General features: G+C 36.2%; 1 protein-coding gene across 1 annotated transcript; it reads right to left on the reverse strand.

Moving 5' to 3' along the window:
- Positions 1-11515: 11515 nt before the first annotated feature.
- Positions 11516-12469, reverse strand: LOC105720114 (olfactory receptor 56B34). Its single transcript, XM_012456413.2, has one exon. The coding sequence runs from the start codon at positions 12467-12469 to the stop codon at positions 11516-11518; it is 954 nt and encodes a 317-aa protein (XP_012311836.2).
- Between the last annotated feature and the right edge of the window lie 6801 nt (positions 12470-19270).

Below are 19270 nucleotides of genomic sequence, written 5' to 3' on the forward strand. Positions count from 1 at the left end.
CAAGAAATGTGGACCAGCCTCTAGAAGTTGGAAAAAATAAGGAAACAGATTCTCCCCAGAGCCCTTAGAAAGGACTGCAGCTTTGCTGACACCTTGATTTTAGCCTGGTGAAACCCATTTCAGACTCTGACACCCAGAACTGGAAGATTAAAAAATTGGTTATTTTAGGCCACTAAGTTTGTGATAATTTGTTGCAGCAGCAATAGTAAACTAAAATGCTCTCCAGTCTCACTCTTTTTCTCTTGCAAAATGTCCAATTATTCCATTTTTTTCTTTGCAATTCTTTCCATTTGGCTACCTCACTAAATGTTGCCAATGCATATTACCAACACTATTTCCCAACATCTCTTCTGCTAGAGCTACAAGCTTAGGAGGCAGCCGGTCTGTTCTGACATGCAGCAGGTATACCAACTATTTTTCTATTGCATAGCACAGATAATCACTTGTTTCAATTTCTGTTATCATATTATCTCCCCACTTGCAAATAAAATTCTACATCTATATTGTTATTCCTCCATTTTTGTTATTTACTTCCAGCCATGAAGATGGGTGAGACAATCTGGAGAACACATAGTCCTCTTAATTATCAATTACATTCCCAGGTGTAAACTCATTCACATGACCTCCACCAATCAATTAGGCCATGATGCAGTAACATTTAAGCAATTCTGCTCCTTCCATAGGAGAGAGCTGTTCCTGGGAAGCAGCTAACAAGCTAGTGATACATTTAAAAAATAATAGGCCGGGCGTGGTGGCTCAAGCCTGTAATCCTAGCACTTTGGGAGGCCGAGGCAGGCAGATCACAAGGTCAGGAGTTCGAGACCATCCTGACCAACACGGTGAAACCCCGTCTCTGCTAAAAACACAAAAATTCACCGGGTATGGTGGCGTGCACCTGTAATCTCAGCTACTCAGGAGGCTGAGGTGGGAGAATTGCATGCACCCAGGAGGTGGAGGTTGCAGTGAGCCCAGATCATGCCACTGCACTCCAGCCTGGGCGACAGAGTGAGACACCGTCTCAAAAATAATAATAATAATAATCTTCTTTTCTAGATGGGACCACATAACTAGTATGGCCAAAAAATGTGGGCAGAAGTGATGTGTGTCCCTTCCACATTGAGGTAGTTAAATAGCCAGTATAACTTTTCCCTGTGCTCTTTCTTGTTCATGATGACATCAGAGAAAACGTGCTGAAAATAGCAGCATTTCAAATAGAAAGAGTTTGGAATCCTAAGTTAATATTTGGAGGAGAGCCAATCAGTAGCACAATCCAACCAGCAACATCATCATTTTCTTCTTCTCTGTGTGAACAACAAATCATGTTTTATTGTGTTAACCAAAAACTTGAAGTTATAACCTTATTAACACAGTAAGTAATTGAATCACTCTGATTCTCAGAATTTTTTGGAAGTGAAGAAACATATTTAGCAGAATTTTATGAGGACTAAATGAGATTGGGTTTGAAATAATTTTTAATCTGCCAAGTACTTCATATAGGATATAACTGTTACTCTTATGCCTCTTCCAGATGGAAACATAGAAGCTATTGGTTTAATTGGAACCCTTTTCAGTGATTGCCTCTCTCCTTACCTCTATTCTTTGGTGTCTGAAATTGCTGATCACTGGTGAAAGCAGCAGCCTGTCTTGTTAGAAAAAAATGCAGCTTCTCTCCTCACAGCTATCTCTCAATAGCTCTCAAGTTCATCTATCCTAGTGTAAGGACTGACTACGTATAGTTCTGCTGTGGGTTTTTTAAGCCCCTTTGTGATGCTCTTCATTAAACCATTCAGTCCTGATGGCCTCATGGTTCCTGTCACTGCTCCACATCCAGGTTCTCTCCTCCAAAGAGCTGATTCTCAAGAGTGGATTCATCCATATTTTCCTGAAGATTCCCCTCAGTTCATGGTCTAGAAGATGTTTTCCTCTGACTGACTAAGCCATTTATACAGAATATCTTCGGGAGTTGTGGGATGCAGAGTCCTGTGCTACACACATTGCTTTGTCCAGAGTTTACTAGAGATAAAAGTAGGAGGTTGGGTGTGGTGTTTCACCCCTGTAATACCAGCACTTTGGGAGACCAAGATGGGTGGATCACTTGAGGCCAGTAGTTTGAGACCAGCCTAAACAACATAGTAAAACCCTGTCTCTACTAAAATACAGAAAAACTAGCCAGGTGTGGTGGTACACACCTGTAATCCCAGCCACTCTGGAGGCTGAGGCACAAGAATTGCTTAAACCTGGGTATCGAAGATTGCACCACAGCACTCCAGTCTGGGTGACAGAGTGAGACTCTATCAAAAAAATAAAAATCACTTAGTCTCCACCAAAAGGGCACTTAGAATATTTTTTCCAGGCTTTGAATTTTATTGTAAATTAATTTTAATTACCAGTATATGGATAGCACATTCAAGGCATATTCTCTTTTGTTATCTATTGAATTTCTTAACATCCTAGTCACATATTTACATAACTACTATTTCCAATGTACAAATAAAAAAATAGGGAGGGTAGGTAAATTGCAAAGGACACTATTTGTTCTGTCTTTTGGGCTGCAGCTGACCAAAATAGAGCACACACTGTCAAGCAAAATGTGAACTTATTGGCTTATAGGATAGAAGGAAAGACTTAGAAACTAAACTGTAGGAAGGGCAAGGATATTAGACTATAGGAAGGACTAGAACTAGCATCCTCCATCTGTCATCTCTATTTTCAATGTGGTATTTTTATATCATGCTAAGATTGGCTTTCTCTATAGCCTGGAAACAGTTTTTTAGTTTTACATTTTGAAAATTTCGTCCACTGGAGAGTGACACTAAAAATTTTAGGGAAGGATCTCTTGGCTCAGCTAAAGTCAGGTTTCTACTCATAATCCAGAGTGCTGTGATGAAGAGTGGGATGCCATTACACAGACATGGTAGCTCCATGTCAACCAAATGAATAGGGAGGCTGTTTTTCAGAAAAGGAGAGCAGGGCAGATAGAAGCTGCCAACTATAGTCAAGTGGCAAATCAGAGGGAGAATCAGGTGCAGGATCTAGATCTGATTCTCAGAGACCCCTGTATTCAGATGTATTCATGTGTTTACTGTCTAGATTCTCTTTTAGACTGTAAACAGTGTGAGGGTGAGGTCATGGCTTCTTTGTTTGCTATTATATTTCCAGCATTTCACACTCGATAAATAAATACATTTTGCAGAAGCGACTTCAAAAGATAGCCTAAAGTCGCTTTTTTTCTAAACTAGTTTATTGTTTTTATCTGGAAATTTTTGAGTCACAATTCATAAAAATATGCAGTCTTAAGAAAAGAATCTATTCTTCCACAAAATTGTATACAATTTTAAATAATTTCTGATCTAGATAAGAGATATCTTATTGAATATGTTTTAGTTTTATAGATTTCTTTGTAAGATTAACATTATTTCATAAGAAACTTCTCCTGTGATTATAAAGGTCTGTAGACGTAATGCATTTAATCTTGTGAGTACTGATGCAATGAACATTTTTCTAAATAAATTTTTTAGTAGATTATTTTCTTTAGATCAGTATTCAGGATAAAATTACTAGTTTCATTGACTTCCTTTTTTTTTCTGTTTTCTACTTCATTGATTTCTATCCTGTTTTTATTACTTCCTTTGCTATTTTTTTTAAAAAAACTTACCCTTCTGCAATAGAAGTATATGGTTTGTCCTGAAAAAGTATTCATGTGCACTTGAAAAGAATCTATAGCCTGCTGTCATTGGATGAAATGTTCTATATATGTCAGTTATGTCAAGATGGTTGATAGTGTTGTGGCTCAAACCTTTTAAATTCTCACTGATATGCTAGTATGTCAATTATTGAGAGTGGCATATTAAAATGCCAGCTATTATAGTTGAATTATCTGTTTCTTCTTTCAATTATGTAAGATTTTGTTTCATACATTTTGGGGCAATGTTTATACATTTTATAATTAATGTGTCTTTACTTATTGACCCTTGAAAAGTAAAATGGCTCCAGAAATATTTTGTGTCTTAAATCTATTTTATTTGATATTGATATGGTGACTTCAGAATTCTAATGATTATTGTTCACATAGCTTATATCTTTCTTTTACTTTCAAACTACTTTTACTTTTCAACCAAAATGACTCCAGAAATATTTTTTGTCTTAAATCTATTTTATTTGATATTGACATAGTGACTTCAGCATTCTAATGATTATTATTCACATAACTTATATCTCCACTTTCTTTTCCTTTCAAACAATTTTTACTTTTCAACCAAAGTGCTTTTGGTTGGAGTGTTTAGTCCATTCACATTTAGTATTATTGTCGGTATGTCTGGATTTACTCTGCCATTTGTTTTTTTTTCTGAGATGGGGTCTCACTCTGTCGCCCAAGCTGGAGTGCAGTGGCATGATCCTAGTTCACTGCAACCTCTGCCTCCTGGGTTCAAGTGATTCTCCCACCTCAGTCTCCTGAAAAGCTGGGATTACAGGTGCATGCCACCATGCCCAGCTAATTTTTGTATTTGTAGTAGAGATGTGGTTTTGCTATATTGGCCAGGCTGATATCGAACTCCTAGCCTCAGGTGATTTGCCCACTTTGGCTTCCCAAAGTGCTGGGATTACAGGTGTGAGTTACCATGCCTGGCCCCAGTTTTCTTTTTATGTCTCTAGTTCCTTTTTTTTGGTTCCTCTGTTACTCTTTTACTACCATTTCACTTATTTTATGGAAAATTGATATTTTTAGTTTACTAATTTCTTTCCTTTGTTGATTTTAAATTATGTGTTTGCTATTTTTAGCTGTTCTATGGATTTTTAAAAAATCACAATTTTCTTCAGATTAACACAAACAGTTCTGATAAAATGCAGGAAATTTACTCCAATATAGGTCCATTACCTCACTCTTCTTGTGCTATTACGTTTTTTTATAATGCCAAGTTTTCTTTTATTTTTAATAAATACAAACTATTCATTTTCAACTTTTATTTTAGATACAGGGAATACATGTGCAGCTTTGTTATGTGGGTATATTGTGAGATGCTGAGGTTTGGGGTACAGTTCCATTACCCAGGTGATGAGCATATTACAATATAGGTAGATGTTCATGCCTCCCTCATTCCCTTTCCCACCAGTAGTCTGCAGTGGCTATTGTTCCCATTTTTATGTTCACATGTATTCAACTTTAACTCCCACTTATAAGTAAGATTTATATTTTAAACCATCTTTGTATCCCAGTAATAAATCTCAGTCATGGTATATAATCCTTTTAGTATGCTGCTGAATTTGGTTTGCTAGTATTTTGTTGAGGATTTTTGCAGCAATGTTAATAAGGGATATTGTTCTGTATATATATATATATATTTTTTTTTGTAGTGTCTTTGCCTGGCTTTGGTATCAGGGTAATGATGGCCTTGTAAAATGAGTTTGAAAGCATTCCCTTACTTTCAATTTTTTTTTGGGAAAAGTTTGAGAAAGATTGGTGATAGTTCTTTAAATGTTTGGTGGAACTCACCAGTGAAGCCATCAGGTCTGGCAGGGGAGGGCTAATGGTAGCAACCTCCCTCAGTTTTTGTTTATCTGGGAAAGCCTTAACTTCTTTCTCATCTTGAGGTACAATTTGGCTGGACATAGGATTCTTGGGTGACAGCTTTTTTTTCTTCACTCTGAATATATTGGGCACTGCCTTCTATGCTCCAATGTTTCTGATGAGAAAACTGCTGATAATCCTGCTGTACATCACTTGTATGTGATGTTAGTTGCTCCTCTCTTGCTCCTTTGAAGATCTCTCATTGTCTTTGATTTTAGAGAGTTTGCTTATAATGTGTCTTGATATGGGTCTCTATGAGTTCTTCTTACTTGGAAATTATTGAGCTTCTTTAATTTCATATTTATGTATTTCATCAACTTTTGGAAGTTTTTAGCCACTATTTCTTCAAATATCCCCTTTGCTCATTTTCCTCTCTCTTTTCTTTCTGAGACTCTATAATGCTGGTTGTTGTTTGGTTCTACTGGTTGTTGGCTTGATGCTATCCTGCAAAGTCTTTAGGCTGTGTTCACTTTTCTTGAATGTTTTTTCCTTTCTGTTCTCATGTGCAATAATTTCCATTGTCCTATCTTCCAGTTTGCTAATTTTTCTTTCTGCTCAAATCTGCCTTTGAATCTCCCTAGTAAATATATCAATTGTTGTCCTTTTCAGCCCAGAATGTTTTTTTTTTTTTTTTTTGCTTTCATTTTAGGTTTTCTATCTCTTTATTGATATTTACATTTTGTTTATACATTTTTTTCTTAACTTTCTTCACATCTTCCTTTAGTTCTTTGAGCATTGTTAAGACAGTTATTTTAAATAAAGTCTTTGTTTGGTAGTTCTGCCATCAATTCTTTTTCAGCAAGTTTCTGCTGATTAATTATTTCCTTTGAATAGGCCACACTTTCCTGTTTTTTTTTGGTATACTTTGTAATTTTTTAATTGGAAGTTGGACATTTGAATCTAATTATGTGGTAACTTTGAAAATCAGATTCTTCCCCTTCTCCAGGGTTTTTTGTTATTTGTTGTTGTTGTTGTTTATTTATTTGTTATGATTGTAGGCTGTCTTCAGGATTAGCCTGAGGTGAAAACTTTGGGTCCTCTCAAGTCTTTTCTGAGCCTGTGTGTTTTCCTGACATGCACAATCACTTTCCAAAGTTCACTATATATGCAGTTACTTTTGAATGTCCTAGTATTTAATTTCTAGGTTGCAAAAGGAGAAATAAAACGAAGGGGGTGGGCAGGGAAAGTGTACCAGCCCTTTAAATTCTCTGGAAGTCACTTTAGCTGGATGAGGGGGAGAAGTCTGAACAAATGAGTGAAGGTGCAACAGCAATGGCTCCTGTCTGTTTATATCATTGTGATTAGAAGGAGCAATCAGTGATAAGAGCCTAGATTCATGATATTTAGAGGACAGGGTGTATTTCTGTACACTCAGACCCTTGCAAGCTGTATGCAAGCTGCTCCTGGAACGTGCGCACAGCTGTCTGCCACAAGACTGATGGTGGGGGATCGGGAGCTGCTATAGTGCTATGTCCTGAAATTGACTAAAATTAACCACAATTATCTCTTTTTGGTATATACCCATAATAGGAGTTGCTAGGTTATATGGTAGTTCCAATTTGATTGGAAACCTCTATACTGTTTTCCATAACGACTGTACTAATCTACTTTTCTTCCAGCAATAGAATAGGGTATTCTCTTCTCCACATCTTTACCAACTTTGTTATCACTTACTTTTTTAAAAATTGCCATCTAAAAGGTGAGAGGTGATATCTCACAGTGGTTTAAATTTGCATTTTTCTGATGATTAGTGATATTGAGTACCTTTTAATGTACCTGTTGGCTATTTTTATGTCTTCTTTTGAGAAATGTCTATTCAGCTTCTTTGGCATTTTCTGATTGGGTTATTTGTTTTCCTGCCATTGAGTTGTAAGAGTTTTTTATAAATTTTGAATATTAATGTTTATTAGATATGCAGTTTGCAAATATATTCACCAGTCTGTAGGTCGCTTTTTCATGTTGTTGATTTCTGTTTCTTTGCTCTGCAAAAGCTTTTTAGTTTGATATAGTTTCATTTATTTATTTTTTGTTTTTGTAGCCTGGGCTTTTTGTGTGATATCCAAAAAAATTGTTGCCAAGGCCATGTCAAAGACTTTTTCCTTATGCTCTTTTCTAGAAACTTATCAGGCCTTATATTTATGTCTTTTATCCATTTTGAGTTGATTTTTGTGTATTGTGTAGGATAAGGGTCAATTTCATTCTTTTGTATGTAAAAATTCATTTTTCCGGCACACTCATTAAAGAGACTATCCTTTCCCCATTGTATGTAGAAGGGTTGTGAAAAGAATTTCACGTGTGGTCAAGTGGGCTAAAACCAAATGAATTTATTATGAGTTTTTAAAAAATAAGCATTAATATCAAAGCATCTAGTCTTTTCTTTAAAAAAAAAGTACAAAATAACTGATGGCTTCCTTGGAACATTTATAAAAGATTCTACAAGGTTTTCTTTACCCTTTAAGTGATCTGCATAAGGAAAAATAAAGAAGAAATTCTGTGTTTTATCAAGATAATTTTTTTTGATTTATGTTGTCTTTTATTAGGTCTTTTGATTGCTTAAAAAACAGAATCTTCTTAAGATTAAAAAAGCTACTTTTTAAAAACTATGTAACTTTTCTGTATTTGGTTTTCATTGTTTCATAATTACTGATGATCCTGTTCAACCATGTGTTTTAAACCTTTTGACATTTTTTACTAACTTTCCAAAATTAAATTAAAGATTATACCTTTTGGTCCTGAACTATTTGATATGTTAAATTATATGGGAAGTATTATTAAATAAGGAATTATATTTAACCTTTTTTGAGTTACATTTGTATGAATATGTTATTAATATGTGTTTCAGAAACTGTTTGAAATTCCTAGCAATCCGATGTGTCTTGGTATAATGTTATCTGCCATAATTTTGGTAATGTTAAAGTGTTGTACACCATAAAAATAACCAAATTTCTTTTCCAATTGTGTCATTATTATAGTAAGTTCTCATCATTTCTTTATGCCATTTTGTTCACAGTTAATTACTTTATTCTTATGCTTTTCTGAAAGTTTTTTTTTTTTTTTCTGTAAGCCATTATATTCCTAAAGTGCTTCATCCTTAGGAAGATTCATGGAAAGGACTCTGACAGTAACAGATTTCTGATGATTTTCAGATAATACCTTTGAATGAGTAAGAATTTCCAAAACTCTAATAAAGAAACTAATAGCTTCATAAAACTACTAATCAAAATCAAGCAGAATGAGAATTAATTATATGAAATTGAATGAACTGATGAAGATAATGTTTTAATGACTTTTTATTTTGGAATTTTGCTGGTTCTTTTGATGTTTTGTTTTCCAGATTTAAGGAACCCTTTTTCTTTTAAGCTATCTAAAGTTTCTAGCAATTTGGTAAAGCTGCTTTTGTAAACAAAAATGAAAATATTTATTCCCCCCGACCTGATCTCTCCAGAATTTTGAAACTATTATGAATATTTTTTATTTTTATGGCAATAGTTATTTGCATAAGTTCAGGAATAATCTTCTCTCTTTATGATAGGATACATCATTGGAAATATTGGTTATGTCACCAATGCTTTGACTAGGATGTCATATTTGAGAATGTATATAGAATGAATCTATAAATACTTCAGGCAAAGTTTGAAGTCTGCCTTGGTTTGGCTTCCTATTTTTGAGGTTTTTAAAAGCCCAATATAGGCTCACGCCTATAATCCCGTCACTTTGGGAGGCCAAGGCGGGCGGATCACAAGGTCAGGAGTTCGAGACCAGCCTGGCCAACATGTTGAAACCCCGTCTCTACTAAAAATACAAAAATTAGCAGGGGATGATGGCAGTCACCTGTAATCCCAGCTACTCCGGAGGCTGAGGCAGGAGAATTGCTTAAATCTGGGAGGCAGAGGTGGTGAGCCCAGATCACACTTAATCACTTAAACCTGGGAGGTGGAGGTGGTGAGCCCAGATCATGCTTAATCACTTAAACCTGGGAGGTGGAGGTGGCGAGCCCAGACCACGCTTAATCACTTAAACCTGGGAGGTGGAGATGGCGAGCCCAGATCACGCCATTGCACTCCAGCCTGGGCAAGAAGAGTGAAACTCCATCTCAAAAAAAAAAAAAAAAGTAAGTTATTTGCTGGACTTTTATAAATGAGAACATGCCAGTTGTAACTTTAAATCTACAATCTTAAGTGTAGGTCCTGGAACTAATAAGTCTGTTTGATTTCACATTGAGAATGTCTATTCAAGCTTATCTTCCCTGGTGCAGAGCAAAAATAGACCAATAATTCCTCTACCTCCCCAGAGACATCTACATAACTGACCCTTCCTTTACACCCCTTTTCTCTTCAAACATTCACCTTGTCTTATGTAAAATGTTGATTTGCTAGGTACTAACTAAAGTCTCATAGGAATGTAACCATTTGCCTTATCACCTACCTGTCCTGCTTCCTACACACCTTCTACGCTTTTTAAGCAAATGCATAAATACTAAACCTCCTGAAAAATCTCCTTGGAAAAACAGCCACAGGTTTGTCTGTTGCTCATATTTTTCCTGGATGTCCCCTAAAGCTGGCTTAGTAAACCTCAGTGATTGAAACTCCCATCTCACTCATTTCAGTTGTCAAGGCGTTTCTAGAAGTGGAAAACTTCAAGATTAGAAGAATCCTTTCATGGGACTTACTTTTTTCCTTTCTGAAATCTGAATCTAAAAAGATCTCAGGGGTTAGTCCTCTTGCACATATATGGAAAGAGGAGGAAATTTTGTCCATCTATTAGTGTGTCAGTGCTTTTCAACCGTCAGTGCTTCTTTTCTTGATATGTGGAGTCACTGTTAGAAACAGGTGAAAGCACAGGGTCCAATTCTGCCTTGTCCAAAGATATCATGATGTTGCTATCGCTATCTGACTCTATCAAAGGGAAGATGATTTAAGTGCTTGAGTTGTAATGGCTTAAGGTTCTCATGCATGGACTTTCGGATTTACTGGCACAAGTTAGGCTTCTCTTTCAAAAGTCTGCCATAACACCGTGTGACTGGGTCAGGAGAGCCTTCCAACCTCATCCACGTGCCATCCTGCAGCTGATATTCCACCCTTGCTGAGCTGTATACTTTAGCATTTAAATAAAGAAAAAACAATTTTACTAACTCTCTCTTCTCTCTGTCTCTAAACATATATCATTTTTCTTATAAGGAAAATTTCCCTTTGGAGAACTTTGGTATCCTTTATACTGTCATTGAACTACAAGACTTCATTGAGATTTTCTTAATTCATTAGAGAAGTTCAAGTAGTGTTGAGGATTTAAAAAAGTGGTTGGGATATTCCTTTTAGAGTTCTAATGCAAGTTAGCTCAATAGTTGGTACAGAGTTTGTGAAGTGATGAAATAATTTCCATCAAATTCTTTATTACATCCATATAAGCAGGTCCACTAGAATGACTCTTTCTAGAGGATTTAAAGTCTGCTCTCCTTACCACTAGAGAGAAAAATTGTGGCCAACTTTAAAATGAATTTTCTTTTATTAAAAAGAAGTAATATGTAATTTTACCTTGTTTATCTTAATTTGTATTTTAAAAATCAGTAGTGAGTTCAAATAGAGAGAAAGAGTTAAGAGATGGGATACTCAAGTTTGATTGCTTCAGTTCAAATCTCACTGCAACTTCCTTCCTCTGTGACTGTGGGCAAGTTTCCCAACTCAGTTTCCCTATTAGCAAAGTGTGTAAATAACAATTGTGCTTGCTTCATACAGTTGTTACAGGATTAAAAAAGTTAATATATGTGAAATGCTTGCAGCAATGGCTTGCACATACTATGTTCTATACAATATAGATGAATTAAGTCGAATCAATGTTCTAGCAATTGGGAGAGATAAAATTTTAGCCAAGGTCTATTGGACTCCAAAGACTGTGCTCTTTCTTCAGTATTGCATATAATATTTTGCTATTTAAAGTTATCTCATTTCCTGGTCACATGCTCACCCAAACCAACAGCTTCTGGAAGCCCACTCTCAGCTCCTGGGTCCTAAGAGCATATACCATGGGGTTAATGGCTGGGGGGATGACAATATGCAACACATTGAGGAGAACAGGGATGAAGGGAGCCCTTCTTCCTGCCAGGTGAGTGACAGATACTACAATAATAGCTGTGTAGAAAAAGAGAATGAGGATAAGGTGGGAGCTGCAGGTATTCAGGGCCTTAGATGTTGCTTTAGCAGAGTTCAGCCTCAACACTGAGCGAATAATCAAAGAATAGGAAGCAAAGACCAGACCCATGTCACTCCCAACCACAACCCAGACCAAGGCCAGCTGGTAAAACCTGTTGATGGTGATATCATCACAGGCCAGACTTGTGACCCCCAAGTTAGAGCACAGGCAGTGATCAATCTCATTCCTGGAGCAGTAGTGTCGCTGGGCAGCCAATACTGGCACTGGGATGGTCAACAAGCCATTCCTGAGCACCATTGCCAGAGTGGCTTTGATGACAAAAGCTTCAGTGACTATGGAAGGGTACTGAAGGGGATAACAAATGGCCATATACCTATCCACTGCCATACAGAGGAAGATGCCTGACTCCATGCACATGAAAGAGTGGATGGCATAGATCTGAGCAAAACACTCAGGGAGGCTGATGGGCTTGGCATCAAACCAGAAGATGGCCAGGATCTTGGGCATGATGGTAGTGGCCAGGCCAATGTCCACTACTGCCAATATGCCCAGCAAATGGTACATGGGTTCATGTAGCATGGGCTCATGTTGAATGGTGATTATGATGAGGAGATTGGCACCAAGAGCTAAGAGGTATAGCAGAGCCAGGGGCAGGGAGAGCCAGTGCTGCCACTCATGAATGCCTGGGAACCCCATCAGGACGAACTGGGAAATCTGGAGGCTGGAGCTATTGGTAACACTGGTGGAGGTATCCATGGAACAGGTGCCTCAGTCTCAGTGTCTTTCTGAAATAGAAGGAAGCTATGTTTAAAAGTTCAGATAAGGAGCTGGATGTGGTGGCTCATGCCTGTGATCTCAGCACTTTGGGAGGCTGAGGTGGGCAGATCAACTGAGGTCAGGAGTTCGAGACCAGCCTGGCCAACATGGCAAAACCCCATCTCTACTGAAAATACAAAAATTAACCAGGTATGGTAGTGCATATCTGTAATCCCATTACTCAGGAGGCTGAGGCACGAGAATCACTTGAATTCGAGAGGTGGAGGTTGCAGTGAGCAGATAACGCGCCACTGCACCCAGCCTGGATAGAAAAAAAAAAAAAGTTAAGTGTCTTGATAAGAACCCCTCAATAGTGAACCAGCTCCTTTTATTCATGAACGACCCTCAGCTTTATTTGGTTTCTGGAAATATACCACAGAGGAATAACAAAAAAAGCAAAAAACTTCTAAACAGAAGAGTTGTAATAACCATTTCACCACAACTTGTATGTCTAGTAAGCATGTCCAAATATATTAAAATCTTATCACTAACAGACAACAAATATTAATATTTGGTTTACTTCATATCTTCTGTTTTTTAAACAGTTAACTTCATTATCCAGAGATAATTTTATATCTTGTCTTTGTCTTTTAGCAGTATGTTTTAAGATATAAATACTCAAAACGTTTATTTCATGGATGAATAAGTTAACCAAAGACTTCTCAATATTATTTAAAAAGTGTCATGTTAATTTTAATTGCTGCTTTAAATTTTTGCATTTGGCTATTCTATAATTTACTGACAGGTATTTTGCTTTTAAGATTGTTTTCTTTGAGTAGAATTTCAAAAGTGATACAAAAGTTATATATACAAAAGATATAATCATCTTAAAATTTTAAATAGAATTTTGATCTTATTTTAAAATTTAATATCTACACATGGTAAAAATGAGAAGAAAATGAAAAATATAAACAATGAAAAGTAAGATTCTAATGCTTGGGGCTTCCAAATCTCTTTCCTTTCACCAGAGCAGCCAGTAATATGTTTCTTGGGAGTCCTTTCCGTGACAGTTTATGCATGGATAACAAAATCAAATGTTAGCATACCCTTCTCCTTTTTTCTTCCCTTTTCTTTTTTAACTTAATATTTTGGAGCTATTCCATATTAACATACAGATATGCCTTACTGCTGTTCTGCTGTTAAGTTGTATCATTTTCTACCACTTAGATGTCCTGTAGTTTAATGAGAATTTTTTTGTATTTTTAGAATTGATACATCATAGTTTTAGATATGTTCGAGGTACATGTGACATTTTGACACACATATACAATATGTAATAAATCAGTGTAATTAGGATATCCGTCACCTCAAGCATTTGTCTATCCTTTGTGTTAGGAACATTACAATTATTCTTTTTTAGCAATTTTGAAACATACAGTAAATTATTAACTATAATTTTCCTGCTGTCCTATTGAATACTAGAACTTACTTATTCTACCTAACTCTATTTTTGTACACACTAACCACCTTCTATTTTTCTTCTACCTCTGCCCTTTCCAGCCTCTGATAACACTCTTCCATTCACTACTTCCAGAAGATCTATTTTTTTCTTAAGCTCCCAAACATGAGTAAGTACATGTAATATCTGTCTTTCTGTGCTTTATTTATTTCACTTAACACATTAACCTCCAGTTTCTCAAACATGAGTGAGAACATGTAATATTTGTCTTTCTGTGCTTATTTCACTTAGCATAATAACCTCCAGTTCCATCCATGTTTCTGCAAACAACAGGCTTTTATTCCTTTTTGTGGCTGATTAATAGTCCTGTGTGTGTGTGTGTGTGTGTGTGTGTGTGTGTGTGTATCACATTAGATATATATATACTCTCTATATATACTATATATGGTGTGTGTATATATATAGTGTATATATATCTATGTATCTCTCTCTATATATCTCCTATTTTCTTTATCTGTTCATCCATTCATGAAACTTAGGTTGATTCCATATCTTCGCTATTGTGAATAGTGCTGCAATTAACATAAGAGTGCAGATATCTTTTCTATATACTGATCTCCTTCTTTTGCATATAAACCCAGCAGTGAAATTGCTGTACCATATGGTAGTTCTCTTTTTAGTTTTTTGAGGAACCTCCATATTGTTTTCCATATGGCTGTACTGCTTTACAATCCCACCAACAGTATACATGCATTCCCCTTTCTCTGCACCCTTGCTTGCATTTGTTATTTTTGTCTTTTTGATAATAACCATTCTAACTGGAATGAGATGATGTCTCTTGTGGTTTCGGTTTTCATTTCCCCATTGATTGGTGATGTGGAACAGTTTTTAATATAACTATTGGCCATTTGTATATCTTCTTTTGACATATCTATTCAGATATTCTGCTCACTTTTTAATTCAATTATCTATTTTTTTTCCTAGTGAGTTGTTAGAGTTCCTTATATATTCTGGTTATTAATGCCTTTGTCAGAGAGTTTGCCAATATTTTCTCCCTTTCTCTCATCATTAACTGTTTCTTTTTAGTAAACATGTGAATTTGAAACAGAAAAAGGTTTGCAAGAAAACACTGGGAAGTTATCAGACATGTTTCTTCCTCCAATAGGTGTCAATAGGCCCATAGAGAAATCTACCCATAAAAAGTAAATGTAATCTCGCTTTCATAAAGATTCTGTAGGTTGTCTCTTTTGTTGCATGTTTTATCCGCTTCTAGTATTTTTCTACTATAAAAAATGATGCAGTAAATGTACTTTTTCTTATGTATTTATGCATATGTATACGTTTATCCACATAATAATTTCCAAGAACTGAACTGCTGGGTCAACTGGAATGAAACGATATTGACTTGACAAGCCTATTGTCTTTTAGAGATGTTACCGACTCTGTATGAGAGTATGGGGATTTCGAATGCTCCTGATATACCCTAAAATGTTGTTTCACAGATACATTGTAGTATTTTACACACCCACAATTTGTTAGTGAGTGTGTCTATTTCATCATGTCTATGCCAAAATTGGGAATTTTAATTTAAAATATCTATAAATCATTCTATTAATATAATAGAATGAAAATGGAAACATCAATTTTGTTTTAGTATCCACTTCTTTGTTTAGTAAACTTTAACATTTTCAAGCAGTCATTTTCCATTTATATTCTTACTCATTAATTTTCCATTTTATCTTACTATTTATTATTTATTGTCTATTTTCTACATATGCCCATCTTGTAGTACTAAAGAAAATAATGTTTTTAAAGTACTTATCATTGCAGTGTACACTACTTGGATGATGGGTGCATCAAAATCTCAGAAATCATCACTAAAGCACTTATCCATGTAACCAAACACCACCTGTTCCCCAAAACTATTAAAATAATAATAATAATAATAATAAAGTGCTTACCATGGCATCTGGCAGCACAGCCTTATTAATATGGATGAGTTTCACTATATCTTGAGGATACTATTTCTTTTTCATGATTATTATGGTTAATTTTATTATCAAAATTATTACATCTCTTGTGAAAGTTCAAATGTTACCACAAGGTGTAAACACTCCACGTGAGAAAAACTGATACTTCTTCCCTTCCAAGAGTTCCCACCACCTCCTTTGCCCCCACCTCCTCCTGGAAGTCTGCTTGACAGCACCTTGCCCACACAGAGTGGCTGGGGTCTCTGTTCCTGCTAGGCAGGGTGAGGGCTGCCTGACCACTGGCCTCTCCCTTCAGTTAACAGCCAAAGGCATAATGCAAACCCCAGCCCAAATGAAGAGACATTTACATACATTTTATATAACACAGAAAAAACCAGCATCCCAGGCGACATGATTTCTACTCCCAACGCTCTCCCAGACTGATGGGTTCATGGGGGAAACAACAAAAAGAAAAGTACTTTGCTGAGGTTTCAGCATAAAAAAAAAATCTCCTCTCATTTGAGTGGACACCTGAATTCAGTTTTAAAAACTGAAATTTTGTTACAGTCGCACACAAAGAGAGAAGCCTGTTCATGTGATAGTTGTAGGACAAGGTAGAAAAGAAAGGGATGCAAGAGGCTACGGGGAAAAATGAAGAGAAAACAAGTTAGAGGGAATGAAGGAGGGAGGTTCACAGTATTATCTTGTTATTCACTATTCCTACCAATGTTATAACTAAATACAAAATTGTATAAAAACACATCAGATATGACAGTAAACAAGAAGTTAAAGAAATAAGCTGGCAACCATATGAAATTTGTAAAGGTTATATACCCAATCTGGGCTGGCTCCAGGGCTCCTCTAGAGGTGTATAGCATGGGAAGAAGCCTGTCCGCTCTCGTCTCCCATCCAGAACAGTGTTAGGGCTGTGGGTGGCTTGGTAACTCTTTCACAATGCCGATTATCACATAAGCATCCCCCGAAGAAATGTGAGGCAGCCCACACACAGTCAGTCCTGTTGTGCCACTCCACACACCTGTCTTCCCACTTTTACCCTACAGACACAGTGCATGCTCTCCTATCATGGAGACAGCCCCGCTCATGGGATTGTTAACTCCTGATTAATTGGGAATAGAAAAAGTAAAATTCAGCACATTCCCAAACCACTTGGTATCCTTCCCAAATTTATTGCCAAAAGCTTGTAAGTAGCAATGCAATTGGCCTATATTACCTCTCATCGGATATTACTTCTATCTGTTGAATTTTCTGGGAACATTTCCTCTAGTTCGTTTTCTGTTATATTCCATTTATCCTTTAAAAAGTGTATTATGCATGCACTTGCATACCTTTAAACTTTTTTTTTTTTTTTTTTTTTTAAGACAGGATCTCTTTCACTTAGGCTGGAGTGCAGTGGCATGATCATGGCTCACTGCAGCCTTGACCTCATGGGCCCAAGCAATCTTCCCACCTCAGCCTCCTGAGTAGCTGTGACTACAGGTGTCCACCACCAGGCTTGGCTAATTTTGTGTTTTTTGTAGAGATGGTGTTTCCCCATGTTGCTCAGGCTGGTCTCAAACTCCCGGGCTCAAGTAATCTGCCCGTTTCTGCCTCTCAAAGTGCTGGGATTACACACATGAGCCACTGCACTAGGCCACATTTAAACTTTTATGTAGTCCTAACATTTGTACTTTTAAAATTAATTATTTTATGGCTATTAAGCTTTTAATAAGGTAAATTCAGTATTTTAATAAGCATTTGTTTGCATTTTCTTTACAAAAATTTATTTAAAAAAGAATTTTTAAACTATAAAGTGAGAAAGTCTCTAAATTAATTTTCCTCTACAAATAACTAGACCATTGTTCCAGTATCATTCAGTAAATATGCCCTCTCTTCCCCATTAGTTTGCAATGCCATTTTAATCATATATTAAATTTAAAAATATATTCAAAGATCACTGCCTGCCCGCACAATATTTTCTGGTTTTAGTGTCAGTACCAATTGAATTAGTTTTTTTGCTATTTTGTAGAAGAGATTCTTACTACTAACTTCAAATAACTTTTTAAAAATTAATAAAAAACTGGTTGTAATTTTTTAAGTATTATATTAAAACACGTAAATCAATTGTGGAAAAAGTGATGTCATTATCTCATTGATTCTTTCCTTTCAGAAATATGTTTTTCCTTTTTTTATAGGTATTTTTGGATTTTTTCCCACTATTGTTACTTTTTACCCCCCATTATATTTTCTAATTGACTATTGTTACCTAAGAAACCGTCTGATTATTATAGTTTTAAGAAAATGTTTTCCAAAATACAGTTGTTTTACAGTACTACTTTCCAAAGCTAGTAGCTTTTTAGTAAATTCTTGTCTCTTTCAAATTTTCTCTTTTTGGCAGAAAAACGTATTACCTATCATTATGATAGTTTTGAATAATGTACACTTTTATTTTTATTTTGCATATTATTAAAGTATTTAGAATTTTCAAAACAATACAAAAGAAATGATGAAAGTCAACATCTTGTCTAGCTCTGAACTTTAAACTGTCTCTAGAGTTCTCTCTCTTATAGCACTAGTTAATCCTTTTCTGAGAAATGTTTTTTATTTATCTAGGTGATTTGAGGTTTATTTCTAGTTCTTAATTTTTCTTTTAAAGTTGGGCATTGGCGAATTCAATAACTATCTTTTTTGGATGTCTCAGATCTGTGATTTAAGTGGCAGGGTCTCCTGCTTTCACCATTCCTTCAGTATTTATAGAGCTCTTCCTCTGTGTCAGACTCCATGAGGCAGGAGTGTGTTTTCACTTTCACTAGTAGGGATTTCTATTCTCTCCAGCAAGTCCAGGAAAGGGCTCAGACTCACTTTTCTCACGTTTTCTCCTGGTCTCAGGCCTTTGTCTCTGCACAGGTGAGGGGAAAAGAGGGCCAAAGTTGGAAGAATCAAGCTAAGAAAGCCAGGGAGGAAGGAGAAAAAGAGGCAGGGGCAACCAGGGAGAGACCTATGAACAGAAAAGGAAACAATTTCTCACCTCTGGCCTCTTGGTTCCTCCCTGCTAGGAGATCCAGAACAGATCCTCTCTAAATGGAACTGCTTTCTGTAGGTGCTTCTGTTCTCTTGACTACACCTCTCTTTTATCCCTTTGTTGCTGAGAGTACATCTTGTTCTCTCCTGTGGGGTTTGGGCTGTTGAACAAATTGAAGCCCCAAGATGCTCTGTTCCTTCTCTGCTACTCCCTATGTGCTCCATGAGGCTTCTTCGAATTTTCTTCCTGTGTACTCCAATACTTGAAATTTTTTCACCACCACCCCAAATGACCACCTCCTTGCCCAGGACTTTAGAGGAGTATCAAACACAACTTAGGGAACAGAATTACTC

Source organism: Aotus nancymaae, unplaced genomic scaffold (assembly GCF_030222135.1).
Source record: "Aotus nancymaae isolate 86718 unplaced genomic scaffold, 86718_ANA_hifiasm-v0.15.2.pri h1tg000059l, whole genome shotgun sequence".
Lineage (NCBI taxonomy): Eukaryota > Metazoa > Chordata > Mammalia > Primates > Aotidae > Aotus > Aotus nancymaae.

Coding starts and splice junctions, on each gene's coding strand:
- LOC105720114 (XM_012456413.2), bottom strand. CDS start 12,469: ATGGATACCTCCACCAGTGTTACCAATAGCTCCAGCCTCCAGATTTCC.